Consider the following 26,090-nt stretch of genomic DNA (forward strand, 5'->3'; position numbering starts at 1 on the left):
AATGTGTGGTGCGGAAAGCCCCGGGGCACCATGTGGCTATGCCCTTGAGGCATAGTATAATTTTTCCATTCAAAGAGTGGCAGTATGTCAGCACTCGGCAGTTCCATCACAGAGAACTTCTAATAATACTAGTACTTTGTAAGAAGCAAAATTCTCAAACCTTTTTTATAATTACAAAAATTGGGGAGAATTATACTAGTACTCCATATTCTAAGGAAAAAGTTCACCGGCGCTTCATGGCATCCATTGAGTGGGCCCAGATATAATAAATACTGACCTCTGTAGCTTTCAAAAATTGCAGAGTTAAAAAGATTAAACGTCAAATTACAAAATTGACCTTATACGTTCATTAGTACGTAGATTATTACGTAAGAAATTAGGAAGGCAGATGGTCATATATTACTGCGGAAGTTTATTATAGCAGGAGTGGAAAAGGGCCAATGGTCTTGAGAGCATCCACAATATAATAATCAAAACCAAAAGATTGCTAAAGTAATTAATTTGTGTTTAAAAAAGTGCTCATATTATAATAATTAAACGTAACAATCTCTTAGCAACTCATCAAATTTGGGCATTTGAACCTTTTGTCAATAATCAAATTTATTGGACCCCACAACTTCTCAATTAAGTACAGCCATTATGGATGAGGAAAACTCACTCTCCACTTTGGCAAGTGGTTGTGCATTTAACAATATTGATCACTTTATAGATTTTAACAAATACTTTCCACTTTCATTTATTTTACTATAATACCATTCAATGTAGACCATTAATTTGAGAAGAAAAAAATTGACTTTTAGATTTGAATTTTTGCCAACTCGTTTTGATTATGGACAAAAAATAAAGAATGTGGTACTTGACAATGCTAACTTTAAAAACCTCTAAATGAATAATCAAATCTGATGTGGTAAGTTTTGATTGTTTACTTTTGATTATTACATAGTGGATGCTCTTAGAGTCCTAAAGTATCTGCTATTCATTTGATTCTAGAGCTCTCTTAGGGCTCTCATATGAAAGTCATAAAGTCAAAAATTAATTATGATCCTTTAGAATAAAATGATCAGAAAAATACGATCTTCTTACCGGTTTAAACGGATTAAAAATTGGAGCAATTTATTTTTTGACCATATTTTTTAATATATATAAGTGTTGCGAGAAAGCCATCGTTTTGGGGTTTTTTTTTGGCATGTGGCAAATGACTTATTTACGGCAGTATATTTCCAAAGGAGATTGATTTTAGCACGCCAAGTTTGTCCAATGGCACTCCAACTTTTGTCCTCATTGTGTAAAATTACAAAAGTACCCTTCTTTCTTTAATCTTTCAAGGGCCAAATACCTTAACTACCCTCACAATAAATTAATGAAAAAAAGTCATTCCTTCTTTCTTTAATCTTTCTTGTACATGTATGGCTTTCATTGGCCTGGCCCTTTCTCGTGATACCAGAATTTCACTTCAAAAAAAAACTGCATGATTCCAGTTCAAAAGAAAAAAAAAGAAAAACTATACCCAGAATGTAAACAACCTTAAAATCCTGCAAATCTTAAAACAACCTTGGCCAAATTAGATGCTTGAATTTTTCTGAAATCCAAGACCATTCCCAGATTAAGTCCAAAAAACACAAGAAGTTCACACAATGTTACTCCAAAAACCCATACAAATATTCATCATCTATCCCAGTAGAGATCTCCAATCATTTGATCTTCATAAAGTCCAACAAAAAAACTGCAGATGACATTACAATAGGAAATTGATTTTTGCGCTCCAATTTTTCCTGATGGCGCTCCACTTTTAATGTGAAGTTACTAGTAACTTCATAAATAAAGTGAAGCGCAGCCATCAATAAAAAGTGGAGCGTGAAAATCAAAATCCTTACAATATACTATATGTTCTAGCAGTTTCCTAACTAGTTCCTACCAAAAAGTGGAGATCTTCTTTGCACAATTGGTTCTCCACAAACAAATAGCAGCACATCCACCAAACGAACTCCACCACGGCTATAGTTCCAGTGAGGTTTTGATCTCACATTCAACTGCAAGAAGTAGTTGGAAGCACATATCAATAAAAAAGAATAGTTCAAAGCATCGATTAATCAAGGAAAAAAATGACGACTCCTGCTACAAAAAAATAATAATCTTACATTGTGTTTCCAACATATTTATGTTGACAAGTTGATTAGCCAAGAGAAAATGAGGACTCCTGCTAGTGTTTTCATCCTTATGTGGGCAAGTCCGACTATCATGTCCAATGTGGTGACAAACACTACATTTTCGGGTGTTTTCCACAATCTCAAAAGCTGAAGGATCACGGGTGGTAGAACTATCTCCCTTTCTTTTCTTGGAACCCGATGGTCGTCCTTTGTGGGGTTGAATGCTCGGTTCAAGAGTCAATGGAATTGGAGCATCAATAAGTTGAGCAATTTGCTTGAGGCTATCTTCCTTTTCAACAAGAGGCATGCATTTGTATTTATCTTGAAATTTCTTGAGAAGACATTCAATTTCGCTTCCATTTCCAATTACTCCACCATCCACATTGGTGAATGACCTTATATCAATTCTCCATTGCGGATGTATATTGCTAAGTAGCAAGCTTTCACCTTTCTTGTTAGTCATCATGTGTGCACAAGGTAGACCCATGGTCTTTGAAAAATGACCTCTACAAGGACCCAATATAGAAGATGTCGCCAACTCATGTTGTTTGAAAAGTTCTCCAAAAGCAAAGTTGGAAACATGACTAACAAGTTCCTTCAAAATGGGAATTCGAAATTTATGTGTAACTCGAAGCTTTTCACTAGCAATCTTTGCCTTGATCTCATTGTATTGGTTCTCAATTGCAAGACAAACCTTTTTCCTCACTTCATTGAAATTTCCCGTGGAAACGGTGAGATATTTCTTGAGCATTCCATGTGCACCTTCAGCCCTAGAAGTGACAATTTCCTAAGTGTAGATGTTTTCCAGTCCATGCATGTACAAATCTCTCTTTGAAAGGGAGCCAATTATTCTTGATGTAATTAAGAACATATTCTTTCTCTTTGTATTCAACTTCAAGAAGATGCCAAGCTTCATCAAAGGAACTTTCATCCGGAGATTCAATTAAATTAGTCCAAGCCAATAAAAAAGTCTCCCAATCTTCTCTTCTTTCAAATTGAGACTTACACTTTGAGAATATTTTTCTCAATGTGCCACACACATAGAATATTTGCAATTCCTGGAAAAACAACTTTAATGACATTCATCAATGCTAATTCCCTATCCGATAGAATCAAAAAAGGTTTGTTGGTCATGATCCAAAATTTTACTGAATCTTTCCAATGCCCACACATAGTCTCCTTCTTCCTCATTTTGCATGAAAGCAAAATAAGAATAAAATGATCCATATCAAGTAGTGGCATCTTATATTTGTTTGTCTTATAAGTACAATCCATCACAAAGACATAGGGATAACTCTTGGTTAACGCAATTGAAAAAGGATGTGCAAAGAACAAATGAGTCAAATGGCCATTTTCATCACGTTTTATATCAAAAGTGAAGTCCCCTTGCCCCAATTCATCAAATAATGCTTGAATCATTGTACGACCCGCTAATACAACTTTTGTGATGTTAACCTTTGCATTATAAACCATCCTTGCTATTGCTTTGCAATTGGGATTACTTTGCCACAATGAAGCAAGAATTTGTCGAGGAGGTATACCAGCCATGGTCATTCATTTTATGCTTAGTACCTCTTCGTTTGAAAAACGATGGCAATACGAATGTCCGAACATATCACTTGACGGTTCATGATTATGAGAGGCATTTTTTATCTCTAATTTCCAACACTCACCGCCTTTCTTTTTTCCCGACAACTCAAAAGGACAGTTGATAAGGCGAGAGCCCGATATCTTTTTCCTTTCGTTCAATGGAACACTAGTGCCTTGATATTTCCCACCTCTATCGCAACCAATAATAACATAACAGCCCTGTTTTGATTTTTTAATTGTTGTGACATAACCTTCTTTTAATTGCACATTGCGAACCCTATCTAGGAGCTCTTCTTGAGTTAAAAAATTCTCCACTAACAGTGATGATAGTTCTCTAGACTCACCATTCTCCACAACTGGCATTTTTTCTTCTACACTACCTGTTATGTACCAAGCCACAAATGACTACCACATGTTACATTTTCTATTTTACCATTTCCATAGTATACAAATAAATCCTAGATTTAGAATCTCAAGAATATTAGGAAAGAAAATTACCAGAATCATTTGTAGAAAATAAAACCTAGATTTAGTATCTCGGGCATATATACTAGGAAAGGAAATTACCAGAATCATTTGTAGAGTAGAATGATTTGTAGAACTCCGACGTTTCTTCAATGTTGTTTGTGGCTGTGAGATTTACGATGTTATTTAGCTCTGAAAAATCTTCATCCATAAATCCCATAATTGCTTGAAACAACCGAACCCCGCCCTCGCCGGAGCGGACGAGAGTGTGTAGACGAAGAAGATGGGTATCAATGAAAAGGATTTTCACTTTTCCACCCGAAGAAGATGGGTATCAGTTAAAAGAAAAGTCACCCCCAAAAGATAATGTTCTGGGAGTAAATAAATAAAAAAAAGGGTAATTTGGACATTATGAAAAGAACCCAGAAGAAAGTACAAGGATAGTTTTGAAATTTTACCTAATAAGGCCAAAGAGAGGAGCGCCATTGTTGAAAATGGGAGCGCTGAAATCAGTGGCCATTTCAAAAAGCTGATTTCAAACTTTGGGGGATTATTCTATAGGGCTAGTTGCGCCACAATTACGTACAAATAATAAATTTCATTGCTACACATGTTTTTATTTTGGGTTTTATCTGAACTGTTAGGATTTCACATATTACCAATTCCACCATTATCACAAAAATCAAAGATCATCGGATATAAATCATCTTGTGATCGGAACACATTTGATGTGTCCGAAGAAATTAAAGTGTTATACTGTACTATCCAATCTCCACATGAGGTTTCTTATTGCAATCAGAACCTTCTATCTTTTACATAACATGGATTACATCATTCATACAAAAAATAAAGTAAATTTGTTATCGTTACACACTTGATTGGACGTAGAATATCATTATAATAATGAATCTATGTTTCAATGAAGAGGCTTTCAAAATCTGATAGACCCAAAAATTTATGAGAATGATTAAAACACTAAGCACAACAAAATAAACGGTATCGATCGTCGTGATAGTGATGCATGCGGTCGTGTGGTTACTGTACATTAGACTATAGCACAAGAGCTTGGTTCATAATCAAGTAAGTTCAATGTATAGATTTTAAAGGTAGTTGCCAACTAATTTTTTCAAATGCTCTATCTAAACCGATGGGATTTAACATCTTGTCGATTCTATCATTCTCACCCAAATCAGTGATAATCAGATGTTGGCAACCACATAATCGGAACACATTTGGTGCTTCCAGAGGCGTTAAAGTTCTATAGTGCACCACTCAAGAGCCGCTTTAGCTATTTTTTTAAAATTGGAACCATCTATATTTTACGTAAGAGGGATTAGAAGATTTCTGCCAAAAATGAATTAAATCTCTTGTCACTACATACTTGATCGGATGTAAAATATCATTCTAATAATGAGTCTGCATCCCAATAAAGGAGCTTTCTAAACCTGGTAGAATAAAAAATTTACGAGAATAATTTAAACACCAAGCACAACAAAATGAACGGTATCGTCATTTTAATTGTATTGCGATCTTATGAGTATTGTACATTGTACTAAAGCACAAGACCTTAGTTTAAAAACAATGAGGTTGAAGGTACATATTTTAAAGGAAGTTGTTGAATATTATTTTTCTGATGACCGATCTAAATCGTTAAGATTGCACATCTTATCAATTCTATATTTGTCGCCAAATTCAGTGATAATCAGACGTCAGCAATCACATGATCAGAACACATTCGATACTTACATAGGCGTTGAAGTCCTATAGTTCACCACTCGATGACCGCATTAGCTATTTTTTCAAAATCAGAACCTTCTATCTTTTATGTAAGAGGGATTAGATCACTCCTGCCAAGAATGAAGTAAATTGCTTATCGTTACAAACTTTATCAGACATAAATTATCATTCTTATAATGAATTTTGGTACCGATCAAAGTGCTTCATAAATCGGATGGAGCTCAAAATTTCCAAAAACAACTTAATCAACACTAACAACCAAATCAACGGCATTGATTATTAAAATAAATAATTTACTGAGGTCCGTTACATTTTACTGTTGAACATAATTTTAGAGCACATATACATATTTTAATTTTTTCCACTTAACCACGGTTAAACATTTTAAAATAAAAAAGAAAAGAAAATAAGACAAGTTGGGTATTGTTCTACTTTTAGAGGTTATTGTTATGCTTTTATGTGGTAATATTATGCTTCTTTTTCTTTTTTTCTTTTTGTTATGCCTATCATTGGTTTTTGTTATGCTTCTCAATAATTTTTGCTAAGCTCATTTTGTTATGCTTCAACGGTTATACCATTTAATGGTTTTGTTATGCCTATTTTGGATGAGTGTTATACCTGTTTAAGAAATATTATACTCATGTTATGCCATTAAATTCATGTGTTATGCATTTTTTGGTATAACTTGTTATGTCATAAGTGGTTTTGTTATACCAAATTTGATGACCTGTTGGGATGATCGGTTTGACCGGTCATCTTTGGTCAAAATCGCATTGGTGGCATAATATCAACCGTTGAATTGAAGTTACGGTGTCTCCGATTGGATAGTAGACACCATAGTTTTTCCCTTTTTTCTTTATCATGCATTTGCAATTGTTGTATTTTAGTTTGACCCCAGTAAGGTTATGTGAATTGTTTATTTTAGTATGTGGTAATATTATGTGAACTGTGCATAGTTCATAACGATTCTCATAGTGAATTATCCTCTTTACATAACTTTTTTGTTGCATCTTTACCTGATGTAAACTCTGTACGATGAGGCTATGTGAACTTTCTATGTAAACTACACCCTCCATCCCAAAATATTTGTTCAGTCTGCAAAATGAGGACTAAAAAATAATGCATTTCTTTCAAGAAAAAATTCAATTTTTTTTCATAAATTTAAAGAACTCATCGATATCTAATGAATTGTTGAAAAAAAATTGGAGTTTTTCTTGCCAAAATTGTATTATTTTTACATTCTCATTTTACGGACCAGACAAACATTATGGGACAGAGGGAGTATGTATTTTAGCGTGTGGTTGGACTATATGAAGTGTGTAGTGAGTCTTTGTGAACTGCAAAGCCCTATGTGATCTATGTATTTTAGCGTTTGGTAGGACTATGAGAACTGTATGGTGGGTCTATGTGAAATGTGTAGTGAGTCTATGTGAACTGTGTATTTTAGCGTGTGGTGGGACTATGAGAACTGTGTGGTCGTGGTTGGGATATGAGAACTGTGTGGTTGGGCTATGTGATATGGGTCAGAACAATTCTCATTAACAATTCTCATATAGCCAAGGGTATTTTTGTTCAAATTAATATGGGTCAGGACTATTTTAAAAAGATTGGGTAGAAATAATATGTAGAGTACTATTTTAAAATCATTATGGGTAGGTAATTTGATTTCAGAGTTAAGCAAATGTAGATATTTTACTGTAAAAATATGAGTGGGTATACTACTACTACAAATTATCAGGAAATTTTCAATACATAGTTCTCTGTTCCATTTTCTAGAGAAAAATAGAAGATGAATTATTTCAAGTGGTTCTTTGAGTCCAGAGCATAGAGAGATGGGCACGACTGAAAAATGAAAAAGAGACAACAAAAAACTGACGAAGACAAAGTCGGGGATCCGAAGGTGGGAATGATCTTCAGCACAAAAAAAGAAGCTTATTTGTACTACTCAAATATACTCAGCAACATAAGTTTGCATTGGCTATAAGAACATCAAAAAAATGTATCGATGGAAACTTGAAGAATGTAACTCTTCGAATTACTCGTAGTGGCAATGGTTCGAACAACCAATCCGGTTAGACCTCTTGCACAAACAAAAAGTAGATTGTAAGGCTTCTCTTAATGTTGGCTATTGCGCAGGTGGAAGGTGGATATTGAACTGATTTGTAATTGAGCATAATCATGAAATGAGTCCAGGGAAAACAAGATATTACGAGTGCAGCAGAGTACTTCAAAAACAAGTGAAGCGGAGGCTTGAGTTGAATGATCGAGCTGTGGTTAGAGTCAATAAGAGTTACGCCTCGTTAGAGATCGAGGTTGAGGGACATCCTAATGCCTGGCCTGTATGTTGAAAAGGATTGTTGACATATAATCTTGATAAACTTCACCGGTGACGGCTATGGGGAGGAGATGCCAATGCAATGCACAACTATTTCATGACAATAAGAGCTGACAACTTTAATTTCTTCTATACCATGGATTCAAATGAAAAGTTTCACCTAAGGAATGTATTTTGGACTGATACAAATAGTAGGGAGCATGTGATTAGGAGTTTGGTGATGCGGTTACATTTGACACGACTTACTTGGTGAACAAATATGATCGACATGCCTTTCGGTCCATTTTTAGGTTCAAACCATCATAGCGAATCCATACTCTTACGGTGTGAGCTCATCTTCCATGAAGATATAGTCAATATTTTGTTGTTTTTTTCTTTAGGCGACTTCAACAGTCACATAATTATTTTTTATTTATGGAAAAAATTGAGAAATGAGAATACAAAATTACCGATTTTTTATCAAATTAAACCAAAATTATTAAGATTATAAATAGTTATAAACGAATAATTAAGAATAATATTCAAAATTAGATATGTACAAAATAACAAATTTAAAACTCGGAGGCTCGGAACCCAAGGTAGCTCCGCCACTGGGTACCGTGTCATTTTCGTCAGAGAGTATTGCCTCGTCACACCACACCATTATCTGTAGGGGACCCTACCGCATCTATGTGAGGGCCGAAGCCTAATGTTCTACCACCTTGGGTGGTGTTAGGAGTATGTTTAGCCCCAAGGAGGGACTATGGGGTATTGAATCTTAGCCTTGTCCAACCAAGTCTAAGTTTCTAACCACTGAACCAAACCTTCATTGGTAATATTTCGGAATGAGATTAAATTCTTTATACCGGCGGTGTAAACATTTATTTCTTCCAAATCAATTACATTGCGCCACGTCACAATGTAATATTAATTAGGACCACTGTTTTGACGACGTGACACAATGTAATTGATTTGGAGAAAACAAATGTTTACACCGCCGGTATATAATATTTATTCTCTTTCAGGATTACTAGGTACTCGTTTGTAATCCAATTGAAAATGAAAAGAAAAAAATATTTAAATTCTTTACACCGCCTGTGTAAAAAAAAAAATTCCTCCAAATCAATTAGATTACGTCATATCGTCAAAACAATAGAAAACATTATGCCAGCTAAGCAGTGATGTTGAGACATTTGTGCTTCTCCATTTCCCTATTTACTGTCAATTTTGCTACTCCTACCTTTCATCATGTTTATACAGGGTGAAAATAAGAAACACCCCCTCATCTATCTTTTGTTATCACTTACACCCCTACATCTATTAAACTTATCACTTGCACCCCTTTATCTATCCAATAATCAATAGGGGGTTACGCCATTAACAAAAAGAGTGCAATTACCTGATTGCCCTTGATTATATTGGGGCTTTCTTCCAAAAAAAAAATTAGATTACTCCCACAAGTCCAACAAACTCTTTCCCCATCTCTCTCTACACTAATGGACACACAAAAACAGTGCCTTACACCGTCGACCGCTAGCTCACTTACGCTGCCGGTGACACTAGCTCACCTACGTCGCCAGCGACACCAGTATCCTTGTCGTCGACCTTGCGTTATCTTCTCTGACATCTTAACCAAGCTAGCCTCTCTCTCCAATGTTGTGTCACCCGACGATGTCGTTTACCAGTTGTTGGGCGAGGATCTCGACGCATTGGCCTCCGGACGATCTCGAGCACATGATGGCTGAGTACGACGTCCACGTCACCGCCTTTGAATCTGGAGTCGGGCCGGGGAGGGAGGGAGTTGGTGTGTGGGTGGAAGATGGGGTTACGGAGGGAGAAAAGATGGTGTTGGGGCAGGAGATTTTTGGGGAATTAAACCCATCTTTTGACAACCAAATTACCATCATCAATAAGAACAACCACCACAAAACTTGAAGAGGTGGAGTTCTGAGTTGTGGACCAAATGGGTATCTGAGACTCATTGAGAAGAACTAGATTGCCATCCACGATTTTTATTTTTTAACATTGATGAGGACTTATCTGAGATGGGTTTATCCCTATTTGCTACCCAAGCGATAATAATAGTTTGAAGAGAAACTTTATGGTACACAATACATATGTAGTAGTTGGAGGATTTACCTGGTTTTTAGAAACCCAGTTTGAAGGTTCCGTTTGAGAGAGAGAGAGAGATAGAGAGGGTATATTAGACATGTTTTTCAGGTTTTTTGTCTCTCCATCTAAATGTTGGACAGAAATTAGGAGTAAGGAGGTTAAGTAATAATGCAGGATAGATGAAGGGGTGTAAGTGATGAGTTTAATAGATAAAGGGGTGTAAGTGATAACGAGTTGTAGATGAGGGGGTGTTTCTGATTTTTACCCCCATACACACACACACACACACACACACACATATATATATATATATATATATATATATATATATATATATAGACACACACACACACTTACCTGGGTACGTAATTTGGTCAAATTTTCTTGACATAATGAATACCAGCTACAAATAAGTACCCCCACTATATATGTACTTAGTGGACCTTAGAGGTTGCAAGCACCCCACGTACCCCTTCCCCACAAACAAACGAGCCTTTTCCAAGCTTTTTCCGATAGTTACCACTTACCACCCTCCTTTGTTATCGGAGGCTCAAGCAGAAGGCCCGTGTGTCCGAATTTCCACCGGGTTAATTTTCGAGTTCACGTGGTCGTGGTCCCTAGTCTTAAAGCCCTGGGTCTCGTCTCACCAGAAAGTAGAGAGAGAAATTAATTGTGAGCAACCTTTTTTAGGTTTGAAATATACTACTATTTTAAACTCTACACGTTCCATTGCAATTAGGTTCTGTCTAGCAATACCAAAGGATAAGTATTGTAGTCTTAATGGGATACTTTGGGCAATTTAGAGCATCACCAGCACCAGCCCTTGACCCTCTTTTTCACCCAAATTTGGATAGAGATTTGGATAAACCATCTCCAATGACCCAAATCTATTACTGAATGTCACACTTGAGATTAATGAGAATAAATAGAGGGTTTGAAAAAAATGGGTATGAGATTGAGTCTCCTCAAATTTTGGTGAGAAAATAGGTAGAATTCAAAATGAATAAGCAAATAGTCTGACATTAGTGATGAATTTTTAAACTTTTTACTCAAATTTTAAGTATGGATAATAAAATGAGTAAGAATTAGAAATGCTCTTACTAGCCAATAATCTAGGGGTTTCATCTGCAAAAAATACCATTGAAAACTACAAATATATATATTCTGACCCCATTTGCCAATACCATGTGATTCTTCCGTCCCATGCTAGGATACCAATTGCTGATCTTGACCCTATAAATTCAGATGAATCCCAAGCCACTCTCACCGCCTCTCTCTCTTTCTCTCTCTCTCTCTCTCTCTCTCTCATTAGTATTAGTCTTTTTTCCTTTCCTTGAGTAGGAGTGACAAAATGAAGACATCTTACATTGTTGCTGTGTTTTCGGTGCTTGTTCTCCTCTTGGGGTATCAAGCACAGGTGACCATGGCCGTTGTATGCAACCCATCGGAGCTGAGCCCGTGTTCCAGTGTCATCTCGTCATCCGCGCCTCCATCGAAGTTATGCTGCAGTAAGATACAGGAGCAGAAGCCTTGCCTTTGCCAGTATGCCAGCAACCCTAACTTCAAGAAGTTTCTTGCCTCCCCCAATGCCCAGAAAGTTGCCACCACTTGTGGGGTTCCAATCCCTAAGTGTTAAAAGCCCTACATTATATTATCATCTTTGCGGTTGCGGAGAGAATGAGTTTTTCCACCTTATGTTTGGTGTTGTTTCTATCCTACGTCTCATAAAGGTTCCTAGCTCTGTATGGGCAGGGTATGCACGAGTTAATTAGATAAAGTAAATAATCTCATTCTCTGATGTACTTATATATGGTACAGACTTAAAGCTTGTGTTGTGTGCCGTGTTGAAGTGAAGGTGTTTTATGTAATGGAATAACTTAATTTGTGCTCTCTCTCTCTCTCTCTCTCTCTCTCTCCAAAGCGGCATTTGTTTCTTTATTGATAAATCACTTTTTCTTTTACGTTTTTGAATTTGTCAACTTGAGCCTATGAATGGGGCCGTAGAAGCTAGTCACATACCTGTTGAGATACGTATTAACTGAGACCACAATTTGGTTCATGTAAAGAGCCTTCATGATAAATCATATTTTTTGATAGATCATCTTTTTTTGTCTTTTGCACTTGAAAGGCTCATGAAATGGGTTTGAAACAAGAAAACAGTTTGGATAGAGAAACAATATCCACGTTAATTTATTGAAAGATTGAGACTACTGAAAGATTGAGACTACTACAATTGCAGAAACCCCAAATATCATCACAAGAAATGATAATTACAAAAAATAAAAAACATAGAATCATGATGCACAGTGTGTTCATCATCGACCAGACACAACAAAGTAAGGAACCCAAATTTCTGAGGTAGACTCCAATATCCATTTCATACACGTTACGCAAATATAGAATGGGATGTACTTATAAAATTTTACCGTTGTTTCTCACAACGGAAGAAGGTTTGAAATTTGGTCCCACCCCATAAGCCACGGCCTTTTATCAGATGGAAGCACAAAGTTCAGCTCAAACATCTCCTTCGACAAATTTCCACTTTCGCAGAAGCCTACAAGTTTCGCTACTATGTCAGCACTCTCCTGCACATGTTTCGGATCATGAGGATCTGTCCAAAGCCTGTTTATGAACTGGATTCTCCTGTGCTTTCCATCTAGTGGGATTTCCCATTTTATGTATAATGCATCTCTCTCCTCAGCAGTTAAACGCGTAGTTAACCTCTTCGCAAGGAATTCCCTTTCACGCTTCAATGCTCTAATACTGCAATGAAGATCAAGGAGCTCAAATGTCAGCTAGTTACAAAAGCATAAAACTTACACAGAAATTAAAGGTCATGGTCCAGATTCGAATCCAGGGAGCAGAAACAAAGTTTAGCATATGTATTTGACGTAAAGCGCCTAAATTTCAAGAACAAAACTACTATTTTGGTTAAACTAATGACAACATTTCTGTTTGAACGGTATTATACGACAGTAGCAATCATCTTAATGTTTTTATTGATGCAAAAGACAAATTTTTGTACGTTATATCAATCTATCATTGACATAATACAACTACAACTTGACTGGGGCTCTTTTCTTTTCCTTTTTTTTTTAGTTCCACTTATCTTAGCCTTCCCTTAAATCAAATTTTTAGCATCGTCCTTGCTAGTGTGGTGAGAACCATACGTTTCATTTTACATGCACTATTTCTGTGTTTGTAGAGTCGTCATTTTGAAATAGCAAAACATATGCAAATCTCAGAAAGTAGCCTCAGGAAGCAATAACCTTGATGATAAAGAGATTGTAGGCTCATTGCCAAAGCGAGCTGGGCTTGCATTTCCGAGTTCAGCCAAGTGCTGCTGCAACCAAGTCAAGCGCCGGAGTTCCACTTCCATGTATATCTGATCAGCTGGGTCTCCCTTGAATAACAAATAGAACTGTGTCCTGTGGATTATTGAAACATGACACACATCCCATAACTCAATGATCTGCTGCCTCTGCTCCCTGAAAATCACATTCCATGCAGCTGGTGATGCCTCTTGTATCTCAGTTCTGTTTTCATCATTCTCTACATCATATCCAGCTACTTCATTTGCTTCCAGCTCAAGCACCTAGATGTACAATAACAAACACAGATGATGTTCCTTTACACTCGACAGCAATTTCAGATATATATATGGAAGACCAAATGAAACAAATGCAAACAAAGCAGTTTCGTAAAAGGACTTATTTTCTGCCATGTAGCAATAAAATTAGAGATGCAGATGAAGCGCACACACACATGCAATTGAAGCAACTATTCATTGGTAGTGCTAAAACTATGAGAAAGCCAAAAAAACAAAACTCAATATTACCTGGCAAACAAGTAGCTGCTTTTGGTATTGCAATTTTGCTACACGTTCTTTTAGTTCTGTCACGTAAGCTCGAATGCTTCTCACATTTTCCTCTGCTGCATTCTGGAACATCTTCTGCATTTTCCTCATATTGACTGAACTCGAACGGCGATATGGGGTACCTTCCTTTGATGAGGTATCTCCACCTTCTTCACTCCTTGTAGGGGTATCTTTCTCAGACACTTGTGGGGTGTCACTAGGTGTAACAGCACCATTTTCAGGGGCTCTGTTTTCAATCTCAGTCCCCACCACTTGATGAGTTGTTGATAGAGGTGAGCATGGTGATCGTATGAAGTTGTGCCGGTTGGCACCATTACTTGAAGCTAAAGGAAGCAATTTCTTCTTTTTTGATTCGCTCTTTGATTGCTGATCAGTGGGAAGAGACGTTACCAATTTGTCTATGGACTTCTGAACATTTTCAAGCTGTTCCTCAAGATCTGCAATATTGTTTCCTTGCGAATGAAGTCTGGTTATTTCCTCCTTGAGGTTGGCACTAACACTCTTGTTAACAGGAACCACATTTCCAACTTCAAATTCTTTTGGGGTTTGTCGGATTGCACACATTTCCCTTATTTCTGCTTGAAGCTTAGCAATGGTCTCTGCAGCATTTTGGTTACCTTGTTTATGACAAGCGACCTCCTTTTGAAGTACTTCTAGAGCTCGATTTGCTTCTTCTCCGAGTTGCTCCTGAAGTTGTTCAAGTTTCCTGATTTCATGCATTAGTGTGAAAGGAGTCATCAATGACTGCCTCATTGTCTGCCTTCCCATTGTATTTCTTATGTTATTGCCACGGTTTGTCTCCTTGCCATCATCAAGTTTCGGTGATAATGTCCCAGAGAAAGATAGACACTTCTTCACTACTGGCAATGGTGATTCATATGGCTTTAAACCCTGAGGTATCTATCAACACAAAAGAATAAGGGCCTATCTGAGAGAGAGAGAGAGAGAGAGAGAGAGAGAGAGAGAGAGAGAGAGAGAGAGAGACCTGTTGTTCATCCTCAAGCTTTCTACGCAATTCATCTACTTGGGATTGTGCAAGATCTCTTTGGTGCCTCAGTTCTTCGATTTCCATCTCCATCTAAGCAAAATTGAAGAAGAGAAAATAAGTATTAGTTGAAATCCTTCTAAACCTATGGCTATTTTGCAGAAACAAATGTTGGATACCTGCTGAATTTTCCAATCTTTTTCATTAGATGGATCTGGGGTGCGCAATTCTGCTTCCAGTCTAGCTACTTCCTTCTGCAAATGTTTTACAAGCTGCTTATCTGGAACAACCTGGTCAAAGTTTTTGAACAAGATGGAACTAACCTCAGTATTTACCTTTGCACAAGGAGATTGCCAATGCATTTTAAAGTAGCAAAAGCTAGAAGTACAAACCATATTAACTTGGGCATTATTTGTCACTTCCTTTGCTCGGGTAGCAAAGTAGAGAGTGTTCCTTGATTGTTCAGCATGGCTGAGTGCTGGGCTCAAAGTGCATATGATGGCAGTGCGAGCATTCCCACCAAGCGAGTGCTGCAGGATGCGTGTGAGCTTGGAATCTCTGTAGGGTATATGACCACTTCTTTTCCCGACACTGCAGTCATCCACAATTCTCATATTAATAGAAAATCAATTGGCTTGCAATATGCCCTTGTGAAGACTAAGTAATTGGACCGGCTTGTTAATTTGATTTAGTCCTTGGAATCAAGTTCATAAGCATAAAATGTTTTTAAATATCTAGGGAAATCAAAACAGAATGATCACCAAACATATCAACGGAAACACCAGTTCCTCATAATGGAAGACAAATAGACATTACAATCTGCACGTGGCAGCATTTTGAACAAGTTAAAGTTTAGAAGGAACTAAATTGTACTAATATAGTCTGAGACACGCGATAATAAGACTTGCTTCCACAGCCAGGACACAATTAAAAGAAATCAAAGACACTGGTGGAGGGGAGGGTAATGCATAAATTTCTGGCGAAAAACCATTTGATTTCTCTAGCGTTTGAATATACAGAAATGGACTATAAAACTGAGCTCTGACCTGAGCTTCCTAATGACAGTTGTGAGAGTCATCAAGCTTAGGTTAATATGGCAGCCTTCCCTAAGCCTAGCACCGTCGGCATTCGTCTGAGATGCTCTTTCGCTACCAGCTAGATCTACAAAGTTCTGCATAACAACAACATACCATATATCTTGTAAGTCGCTCTCCCCTGGAATTCTTTTGCACAATTACCTGAAGGCAAAAAATTGTTTACCAGGCTTGCCACGTAAGATCTCACGCAATCTGAACTTTCACGATGGATACTTTCTATTGTCTGCACAATTACCAAAAATAGTTGCAATATGTTTATCATAACGAACAACAGTTACGCACAAATATTTAGTACAAGTTTCTGAACTTGCCAGCCTTATTATCTGGTGCGACCGCGAGCTAGTATCGTTTAGGGAAGTTTCACCCACTTGCCTTTGGGCTGCAACATTCACAGATTAATACGTTTAGAAAACCCAGTTTAACCATATACACCCACAAACTAATTCCAGAGTTCGAATGTTTACCCTCACATATACTGATCAATTGCCTTAGATGCTGATCATTGTTTGCTGTTTCTTCTACCAACTTCTCAACCACAGTTCCTTTCTGCATTTAGAGATGCCAGTAAGCAAACATCAGCAATGCGTAAGACAAACAAAATATGCTTCCTACAACTGTTAGTCAATATGAATAGGTCTTACCTCTGGATCATCTAAAAGCTTGAGATTGCGACCAGATTCTGAATTCAAGAGGTCTCTGACATTCTCATTGTAGATTTCTAGTCCAGAAATTCTTATTCTAAAATCTCTCCCAGGAGTCTGTCAATTCAGATTGTATGTAGAAAGTCTGGAATTAGTCTTGATATTTTCACAAATGAGATGGATTAGTAAAGAAATGTCACGTACATTCATTATGTGCTTATAGATATCGTGGACAGCTTTGTCTGTGATTCCTCTCATTGTGTAAGTTTTCCCGCTGCTTGTTTGCCCATATGCAAAGATGGTTGCTGTAGCACACACACAAAAAAACAAATTGCTCAACATATGTACAAGATTACGTAAAATAGCACCAAATAGATGTCACAAAGAAATGCATTACCATTGATGCCCATTAGAGCAGACAAAGCAACATTCTTCACTCCTTCCTCATATACTGATTCAGTTAAACAAGCTGGACCAAAGACTCTATCTGAAATGGTGACAAGTTTATGTTGTCAAACTATTCAAAACAAAATCGTTTGCTTAAAAGAAATTCCGAAGAGTGCATATGTAGGTTTGATTGGGTACCAAAGGTAAACGAAGCTGGTTGAGTTGCACGCTCTTGGGTCGGTGGTTTGTGCACGATCGTGTGTTCATCAATGCACTCCCATGCTACTTGGTCTTTGGCCAACTGCTCCCGCTTATTCAAAGGTCGTAAACGTACTGTTACAACGATTTTCTCTTCCTTTACTTTGGAGCCACCTGGAGTTGATACTGGTGTCCTCTCTATTTTTGAAACTGGTGTTGTACCAGGATTTTTTACTTTCATTTTACTCTATAGATTTAAAGTTCGCCCTGACACTGTAAAAGCTCGTTATATAACCAGCTGAGTTATCTGCAGTCTGTCTGGTAGAATCATTGATGAATCAGTATAACGAAATAAGAATAATTGCTTATGCCAAATGAACAAAAGGAAAGCATAGAAAAGAAAAGAAAACAATAAACCCAATATAGTAAAGTTGGTGTTTCGCAGAAACTTTTAAGCTTTGAATCGAACTAGATTCTAATCTTTATTATGGTTTGAAATATCGGCCGATATGTACCGAGTTCGATGATGGCCGATATTGTGGTGCGAAAGGAAAATCACATGTGTAACGCGTTGAATAAGTCTCCTACCAAGTTGGAGCAAACTGTGTGTGTGTAGAGGACAACTCCCCTAGGTGTCGGCAAATACCTTCACACGTAGCCTTGAAGGCTGTGGGTTCTTCTCTCTGTGTATAAGTATGTACTAATTGAGATTTGAGAGACAGAGAGCAGAGTGTGGTTGTAGCAATGTAGCCTGAGAGAAGGTGAGGTTGAGAGATGGTCAGATGGGGGAGCCGGTGGTTCTCGCCTCAGAGTGAGTTTTTGTATATTGTGTATGTTTCATTTTTAAAAGTGAAATTTTCCCAATTTCGTGCATGCGTGTTGTGCGTGAGTGACCTCCGATCCCAACAAAACGGTATTGTGTAACAATATCGGCCCTTAAGGGCCGTTACACGCAAGATACAGGCTGTTACGGTCAAAAAATTTGAAATTCACGTGTCTCCAGTTACCCGATACCAATACCGATATGCTACCACTATTACACTCCAAAACCACGACATCACATCCGTTACCGTTATGGCTACACATAGCGATATTTCAAATCATGATCTCCATCTATCCTACCAAAAATAATCAGTAGATGTAGAGCCAGTGTAGTTATCAAGTTTAGAACTTTGTAATTGCGGTAAACTCAGAGTACATGAATATCAATTTCGACTCGATTTTGAAACTACAACTTCACTTACACTGATAAAACTCTTTGCGCCCAAGGAACATATTTCCTAATTAGGCAAGCAGATAAGCTGGAACTACTAAATTAGTTTTCGGCATTGAACAGCTTGTGTCGATTAAAGAACCATTACAGACATATACTGCCTTACATTTCTAAGGAAACAACTTTTTATTCCTCTAATGTGACCGATTTTGACTATTGGAAACCCTAGAAGTGAAAGGCAGAGGACTAAAATTGTCAAATGTAGGTTTCAACTAATTAGTTTTCAACTGAATTTAAGTTTCAATTGCAGATTCCGAACAACTCAAGCTGAGGACTAAAATTGTTGAATGTAAACCGACAAATTCAAGGAGGATCGGGTGCTAAATTCAAGAAAGCAGTGAAGTTATACATCTAGAATTTTCCATTTTTAGGTCTTTCTCTTCATTAGATCATAAAAGTTTTATATTGTCGATATATGGAACAAAATTAGGAAAGGAAAGACCTTTTACAGATTTCCAGAATCAAAATTTATCTGCTGAAAATTAGAGTAGAAAAATTCGGAGATGCAACGAATTTATATGTACACGTGTATATATCTATACAACGAAAGGTAATACTCACAGAGATTTCGATCAGACCCGCACTCGGATTCGACCAAATTAAACCCACACGAATCGATTAGAGAATGCTTGCTAACGGATCTAAGATGAGAGAGAGAGAGAGAGAGAGAGAGAGAGAGAGAGAGAGAGAGAAGAAAAGCTATTTAGATGGAGTATGTGGGTATGTGACTTTTCGAGAGAGGGATCGATTTTTGAATTTGGGTTCTCTCAACGGCTAGTTGATTTTCTCAGGTAATTTTTTATTTTATGTTTGGCGTCGGCGTTTTTCTCGATTCCTAATTGTAATTTTTTGGTGTGCGTTTCGTCAATATATCGCCGCATGACCCCGTTCCGCTTTGCAACTTTTTTTATTTTTTATTTTTTATTATCATCCTTTAATCCTACTATATTTTATCCATTTTATCCTAAGGGACTTGAAAAGAGGGGAAAAAAAGAGTCAATCCTATTCTGTCAATATATTACCACATGAAAGTCTATCTTATTCAATAAGTACTTATTTTTGCAATTTTGGAAAGTGAAATAAGAATCTTTGTTCCGCAAAGAGTTCTTAAGAAATAAATACTTATTCGGTGTGCCGTTTTTAATTGCTTAAATCTTTCAATATGTATCTTAAAAATATGCAATATAGTCTGTTGGATAGATCTCAATTAGTTGTTCTATTATACAAAGTTCGCAAAATCATAAAACTCATTATAAATTGAAAGATATAGTGATTAAAAAATGACACAGATTTTGAAATAAGAAGGTAAAAAAAGTGGAACATGGGTTTTTACTGGGTAAAAAAATACTTTTTTTGTTAGCGGAATGGGGTCTTAACGGGTTCTTGGTTTGACAAATAAATTCCTTCCCCAACCTATAATACGGTTGCATGTTCTTGTGTGTTTGGGGAAAGTTTTAAATGTGGATCTCTTAAAATGTGGACTTCTCTTTCCTGATCGAATTATGATGATTTGAGCCACTCAATGTGTTTAGAACGTGATTTTAAGGGTACCCGCTAAAAATCGGTTAAAAAATGACCGGGAATGGCTTGATTTAAGCAATTTTTTTGAACCGTTCAATAAAAAACTGTTCGAATGAAGCCCTTCTCGGTCATTTTTTTTTTGATGATTTCTTGCAGGTACCATTAAAATCACGTTCTGATCACATTGAATGGCTCGGATCATCGAAATTCGATTGAGAAATAGTAGAAATGGGGAGATTTGCATTTTAACTAAAATGATGTGGTCCTTAGGAAAGAAAGACTGTGTGCGCGCTTAAATAGGAGTCCGGTCCTCTAATGATTCCGGTCCTCTAATGATACTTAAGTCCCCATCCTTAGTGATTTGAATATTTAAGTAGAGTTTAAATTCTTTCCACCTTAGGTGGAAACTATGGGGTTTCCACCACCCACTGCGGACCCCATCGTGTGATTTTTCAGTAATCTGAACCGTTAATCTTGTAGGGTCCGTAGAGTAGTATGTTGACTCAAAAAATCATATTTATCAGATATTGATAGATACATCAAAAATTAAATTTTAGTTTACAAAATAGACGGTCATAAATTGTTTAACTTTAAACTTATCTACCGTTGATTTTGTAAACCAAAATTCAATTTTTTATATACCTATCCATGTCTGATAAAACTATTTTTTTGCGAAAATATATTACTTTGCAAGCTCTACAAAATGAACGATTCAGATTACTGAAAAAAATACACGACGGGACCCACAATTGGTGGTGGTGGAAAACCCATGATTTCCACATGAGGTGGATAGAATTTATACTCATTTAAGTATCCATCCTGACATTCAAAAAATGCACCCTTTGGATAAACCATTTTCTGTTTTTGATTAAACCCTTCACAAACATGAATAAAATGTACCCGAGAATCATGGGATCATTATCCCTTTCCTCATCTAAACACATTCAAACACCCCAAAAAAAAAAAAAAATGGAACGGCAAAACCTCCTCAGGCGGTTCCCAAACTTCTCAAAGAAGATAGGAACACCGGAAACTACCATCCCCAATTCCGAAGTAGATCGGCGAGTACATTCCACGTACGGAGCAGCGAAGATTTGCGATAGACTAGATGCCACGCCGGAGTAATGGTGATTTGCGCCCCTCTTCCACAAGCGCCTACGCATACTCTCTCCTCTCTCTGTGGAACGACGATCTGCACCCCACCGCCACGAACGCCGTCGCGGACTCCTGCAGATTTGACCACGGATGCCGTCACCCATGTCGCCAAAGATGGTTCAGTGCTTCCTTCCGGTTGTATAAGAGAAATTATTTGTTGCTTCCTTGGGAACGTAGCAGATCCATAAAAAAGAAAAATTATTCAGTGCTTCCTTGGTTTTGTATATTTCCCATGTAAGCAAATTTATTACTTTTGTAACCATTTCTTAACTTAGATATCAACAATGGCTAGATTTCGTATTGCAATTTCTAACCTACAATTACATTTTTTTTGTTTTGTTTTGTCATGATTTTGGTATTTGAGTTTCGATTTCTCCAAATTTTGTCACGATTTTGGGTTGTTGTAATTTTGTTCGGACAATTTACAACTCATTCATGAGTTCTTATGTTTTATGGTGGTTCCACAAATTTTGTCATGATTTCGATATGCGTTTTTTGATTTCTCCAAATTTTTGAAATGATTTCGATTTACTGTAGTTTCGTCGGAACGATTTTGAGAAGTGTAAATCAAAAACTCAGAAACATGACAAAACATGATGAATTCAAAAACATGACATAAATCGGAAAAATGGCAAATTTTGAGAAGTGTAGGTTTCGATCTAGGTAAATGAACAAAACATGATCAATTCAAAAAATATTGATTGTACGATACGTATTCATGATTTTTTCTGTTTCATGGTGATTTCACAAATTTTGCCATGAGTTCAATATGCGTGTTTCGATTTCTTCAGATTTTGTCATGATTTTGGTTTAATGTAGTTTCATCGGAACAATTTTACAATACGTATATTCATGACAAATTCATGATCGGTTAATTGCTTTTTCTATCGACCTTGTACCATGTCTTGCAGACTAATGAGGCTGAATTTCGATCTACGTTTTTGGTGATGTAGCTAAATGTGGTCGAAGATTTATTCTGGGATGTGAGATATCTTGGATCGGCTTGTTGACGATTTTAAATTGAATTTGGTTGATCTATGGGGACTTCTAAATTCGTTGTGTGTTGAATGGTTGATAGCTTCATAGACTTAGTTGCCTTGGAGGGTTTGTAGGGCTCCTTTTGACTAGTGCTCTAGGAATTTGACAAATGGGAACCAAGTTTATGCTGGTTTTTGAGATTACTCCATGTGTGTTTTGTTCAATTGTCGAACAAAGATTTTGAAATTTTGGGGAAGTGAGAGGAGGTAAATTGGCTGGAAGATTTGTTGAGATTATTTAGTAGAGATTATCATCGTCTAAGTAACTTTGATTTTGTCATAGATCAATAGGAGTCGGAGTAGGCGTAGGAGTAGGAGTAGGAGATAAGATGATTATTACGTAATTGTAATTTTCTAATTTAGATGACCGATTTTTGTGTGGATGGAATTTAAGGTCATAATGGAGCAACATGACATTTTGAGAATGAGAACATAAGTATTCAAACTCATTAGGATGGATACCTAACTAAGTCTTCTAAATAGGATGCCTATATTTCCCTTGAGGGATCCCGCACGGGCTTGCCGTGCGGAACTCCCATTTTCCGATCGAATTGGGACGATCCGAGCCGTTCAAAGTGATCAGAACGTGATTTTAAGGGTACCCGCAAGAAATCAGCAAAAAAAAATGATTGGGAAGGGCTTGATCCGAGCAATTTTTTATTGAACCGTTCAGTAAAAAACTGCTCCAATCAAGCCCTTCCCGATCATTTTTTTTGCTGATTTCTCGTGGGTACCCTTAAAATCACGTTCTGAACACATTGAGCGGCTCGGAATGTCGCAATTCGATTGGGAAAGGGGAGGTCCGCACGGTAGACTGGTAAGGGATCCCTCACTGGATCCGTGGTGTGTGTGTGTGTGTGTGTGTGTGTGTGTGTGTGTGTATATATATATATATATATGTGAGGATGGATCTAGGGACAAAACATTTGTCAATACTTTTGACACTAAATCCTAACCATTGTTTTGGATGATTAGGATTAAAAGCAAAAAGACCACACACACACACTCTCTCTCTCTCTCTCTCTCTCTCTCTCTCTCTCTCTCTCTCTCTCTCTCTCTCTCTCTCTCTCTCTCTCTCTCTCTCTCTCTCTCTCAAGTGTCAATTGTAAATCCCAAATCCAAAACAGGGGCACCCCCAAACATGGACATAAATGAAAAACAAGCACAGTAATGGCGGAAAGTTTCAACAATTTATATAAGAAAATCCAAATGAAAATCTTGGCAAAACCAAAAAGAAATATATCTCACTTAATCTTCCTCTTCCATGATGATTAATTTTCACCAAACAAAACAAAAATGAACAATAAATGGCAACAAGAGGATAGCATCGTTACATCAATTGAAAATAAAACACACCCATTTACAGATTTCGTTTGACACCTAAATTAACTATAATGGTGTGCTGGAGTCGTCTGCTACTGCCCGGAGCACCCGAATCTGCATTTCTTTCCTGTTTTGTTTCTTTCAAACGGGGAAGGCTGAGAGCAGGGGAAGGAGAGAGAGAGGTTCAACACATATAATGTCGCAGACAAGCTATAATCGAGAGAGCTCGTGGGTTGCATGTCTTCATCTGGTGATGCAATATCCCAAAAAATGTAGATCTTTTTACAAGTATATCTTATTTTTCCTTTTGATTTTGATGGATATTAGGGCGTAGTATATATCTAAAGAATAGTGGGTGTGATTTTTGTGTACTTTGTCTATTTCTCTAATAAGATTTCTTATGACATTATATGGGACATTATTCCTGGAGGTAATTTGGCAATGGGGTGTTGGTAGGAGAGTGGGGATGGGATGTTGTGAGGAGAGAGAGAGAACAGTGAGATCGAGAGAGAGAGGTACAACACATGAGAAATGGGGGAAGAGAGAGAAAGTGTGGTCTTTTTACTTTTAATCCTAGCCATCCAAAGCAATGGTTATGATTTAGTGTCAAAAGTATTGGCAAATATTTTGTCCCTAGATCCATCCCCTATATAACCATTAAGGGATTCCTTAACTTACTAAGTTAAGGACCTCATGAATTTGACATTGTTCTTGATCAAATTTTGATAATTTGATCCGTTTAATGTGTTTATAACGTGATTTTAAGGCCACCTATAGAGACCCGTACTTTTCGGAAATTATTCAAAGGTTTATTGATATTAGAAATTAAGGAAAATGTGAAATATGTGTTTTTATGATTGGGGTTTGAATGAAAGAATTGGAAATTGAGGGAGTGCAAGTGTGATTTGTGTATGTCCTAGTATAAATACGGTGTGTGTGTGTGTGTAGAGGATAGAAAATCCTCCTCCCACTCTCCCTCCCGTCCGACTCTCTCCATCTCTCTCGGCCTCTCACTCTCTCTCACTCATTCCACCACCAAAGCTCGAAACCCAAAGAACCCAACCTTCTTTCCATCTTCCTCACGTGCCATTGAGTTCGTAACTTGTCTGATTTGGCTCGGAGAGGAGTATTTTGTGCGTATTTCAAAATTTGAGCTCAATGATTTGCGTGGCTCGATCTCGTTGCATGTTTGCTCTCCGACTTTGAGATAAGGATTTCTTGCACTTGTTATATGTTTATGTGTTTACTTTGCTCCTTGATCGTGCCTATGATTGTTGTTGCTGTTGTCATAGTTGAATCCTCAGAAATCTGCAGAAATCGCTGATCATAATGTCTCCGTATTGATACGAACTTTTGTAGTATCGATACCATTTCAAAATGTAGCTTCAGAGTTTATGATTTGAATTCCGTATCGATACAGTGTTTTGCCGTATCGATACTAGATCCTTATGGACAGTTTTGCTGTATTTGTTCTAAACTTCAATTGTTTTGACCCCCGATCACTTTTAGCACCTCTTAAATGTCTTTAGACCTTCTCTAAACTCGATTGTTCGATTTCATTGACTCATTAATGTTTCCATTCTCGAGACACTCGTAAAACGTAACTCTAATATTGTTGTAAATGGAGGATGTACCGTAAGGCGGTTTAAGGGTGTCGTAGGTTATGCGAGGCTTCGTGATGAGTGTGAATGGGTAGATGGGTATCCGTAAAGTGATCTGAAAGGTAAGACTGAAATCCGTGTCTTCATGATCTGTCTTGTTGTTTTCTTTAATTTCTTTGGTGCTTATTTCATGAGGTCTATGTGTTGATATTAGCGAGGGGTATGCCGTAGGGTGTTGATGAGTTGGTACTTTATGTGTGGAATTGTGGTATACTTAAAGGGAATGACGTGTATTAATTTATTAGTCGTGTATTAATTTATTAGTCGGAGTCACGATATGGTTGACAGTTGGGGACGTTTTGAAATGTAATCAATGTGGTGGATTCGTAGGTCGTTTAGGATGCTTGAAGTGTAATCGATGCTGTGATAGAATTGTTTGGGATGATTAAATTGTGATTGATTGATCGACATGTGCAGATATGATGACATATGACACTATGAGCATCACTTATATGTGATGTGTTTCGGGGTTTATAAATGGGCATCACTTATATGTGATGTGTCCTGGAGTATGCACGATACATGAGAAAACCTGGATTGATGAGATATGAGTTTTTGAGAAAAAGAAAG

General features: G+C 37.2%; 3 protein-coding genes across 6 annotated transcripts; 1 reads left to right on the top strand and 2 right to left on the bottom strand.

The window, feature by feature from the left end:
- Positions 1-1,995: 1,995 nt before the first annotated feature.
- On the bottom strand, positions 1,996-3,695 carry LOC131298614 (uncharacterized). The gene is made up of 3 exons (XM_058324093.1): positions 3,154-3,695; positions 2,139-2,917; positions 1,996-2,030 (listed from the first exon to the last, which is right to left on the bottom strand). The coding sequence occupies exons 1-3, from the start codon at positions 3,693-3,695 to the stop codon at positions 1,996-1,998; spliced, it is 1,356 nt and encodes a 451-aa protein (XP_058180076.1).
- Positions 3,696-11,630: 7,935 nt separating this feature from the next.
- On the top strand, positions 11,631-12,255 carry LOC131335510 (non-specific lipid-transfer protein 2-like). Its single transcript, XM_058370898.1, has one exon. It carries the CDS (start codon positions 11,717-11,719, stop codon positions 11,999-12,001), a length of 285 nt encoding a protein of 94 aa, XP_058226881.1. The 5' UTR covers positions 11,631-11,716; the 3' UTR covers positions 12,002-12,255.
- A 278-nt stretch (positions 12,256-12,533) lies between these two features.
- Positions 12,534-19,626, bottom strand: LOC131335511 (kinesin-like protein NACK1). 4 transcript variants are annotated; one of them, XM_058370904.1, is made up of 15 exons: positions 19,385-19,626; positions 17,551-17,868; positions 17,363-17,452; positions 17,170-17,270; positions 16,966-17,082; positions 16,789-16,870; positions 16,636-16,703; positions 16,488-16,547; positions 16,274-16,398; positions 15,620-15,818; positions 15,407-15,517; positions 15,228-15,320; positions 14,204-15,133; positions 13,635-13,960; positions 12,534-13,128 (listed from the first exon to the last, which is right to left on the bottom strand). In XM_058370904.1, the coding sequence occupies exons 2-15, from the start codon at positions 17,789-17,791 to the stop codon at positions 12,801-12,803; spliced, it is 2,871 nt and encodes a 956-aa protein (XP_058226887.1). In that variant the 5' UTR covers positions 17,792-17,868; positions 19,385-19,626; the 3' UTR covers positions 12,534-12,800. The 4 variants fall into 4 exon arrangements, with proteins under 4 accessions (XP_058226887.1, XP_058226883.1, XP_058226884.1 ...); XM_058370900.1 differs by having other exon boundaries at positions 14,204-15,142; positions 17,551-17,823; positions 19,385-19,622; XM_058370901.1 differs by having other exon boundaries at positions 14,204-15,142; positions 17,551-17,864; positions 19,385-19,622.
- Positions 19,627-26,090: the final 6,464 nt, after the last annotated feature.

This window comes from Rhododendron vialii, chromosome 8a (genome assembly GCF_030253575.1).
Source record: "Rhododendron vialii isolate Sample 1 chromosome 8a, ASM3025357v1".
In the NCBI taxonomy this organism is placed as follows: domain Eukaryota; kingdom Viridiplantae; phylum Streptophyta; class Magnoliopsida; order Ericales; family Ericaceae; genus Rhododendron; species Rhododendron vialii.

Coding starts and splice junctions, on each gene's coding strand:
- LOC131298614 (XM_058324093.1), bottom strand. CDS start 3,695: ATGGCTGGTATACCTCCTCGACAAATTCTTGCTTCATTGTGGCAAAGT. Junction 2,918..3,153: donor GAGAAAAATATTCTCAAAGT/GTAAGTCTCAAT, acceptor TGTCACTTCTAG/GGCTGAAGGTGCACATGGAA. Junction 2,031..2,138: donor AAATATGTTGGAAACACAAT/GTAAGATTATTA, acceptor TACTTCTTGCAG/TTGAATGTGAGATCAAAACC.
- LOC131335510 (XM_058370898.1), top strand. CDS start 11,717: ATGAAGACATCTTACATTGTTGCTGTGTTTTCGGTGCTTGTTCTCCTC.
- LOC131335511 (XM_058370900.1), bottom strand. CDS start 17,791: ATGAAAGTAAAAAATCCTGGTACAACACCAGTTTCAAAAATAGAGAGG. Junction 15,518..15,619: donor ATAATGCCCAAGTTAATATG/GTTTGTACTTCT, acceptor AACTTTGACCAG/GTTGTTCCAGATAAGCAGCT. Junction 15,321..15,406: donor AAGATTGGAAAATTCAGCAG/GTATCCAACATT, acceptor AATTTTGCTTAG/ATGGAGATGGAAATCGAAGA.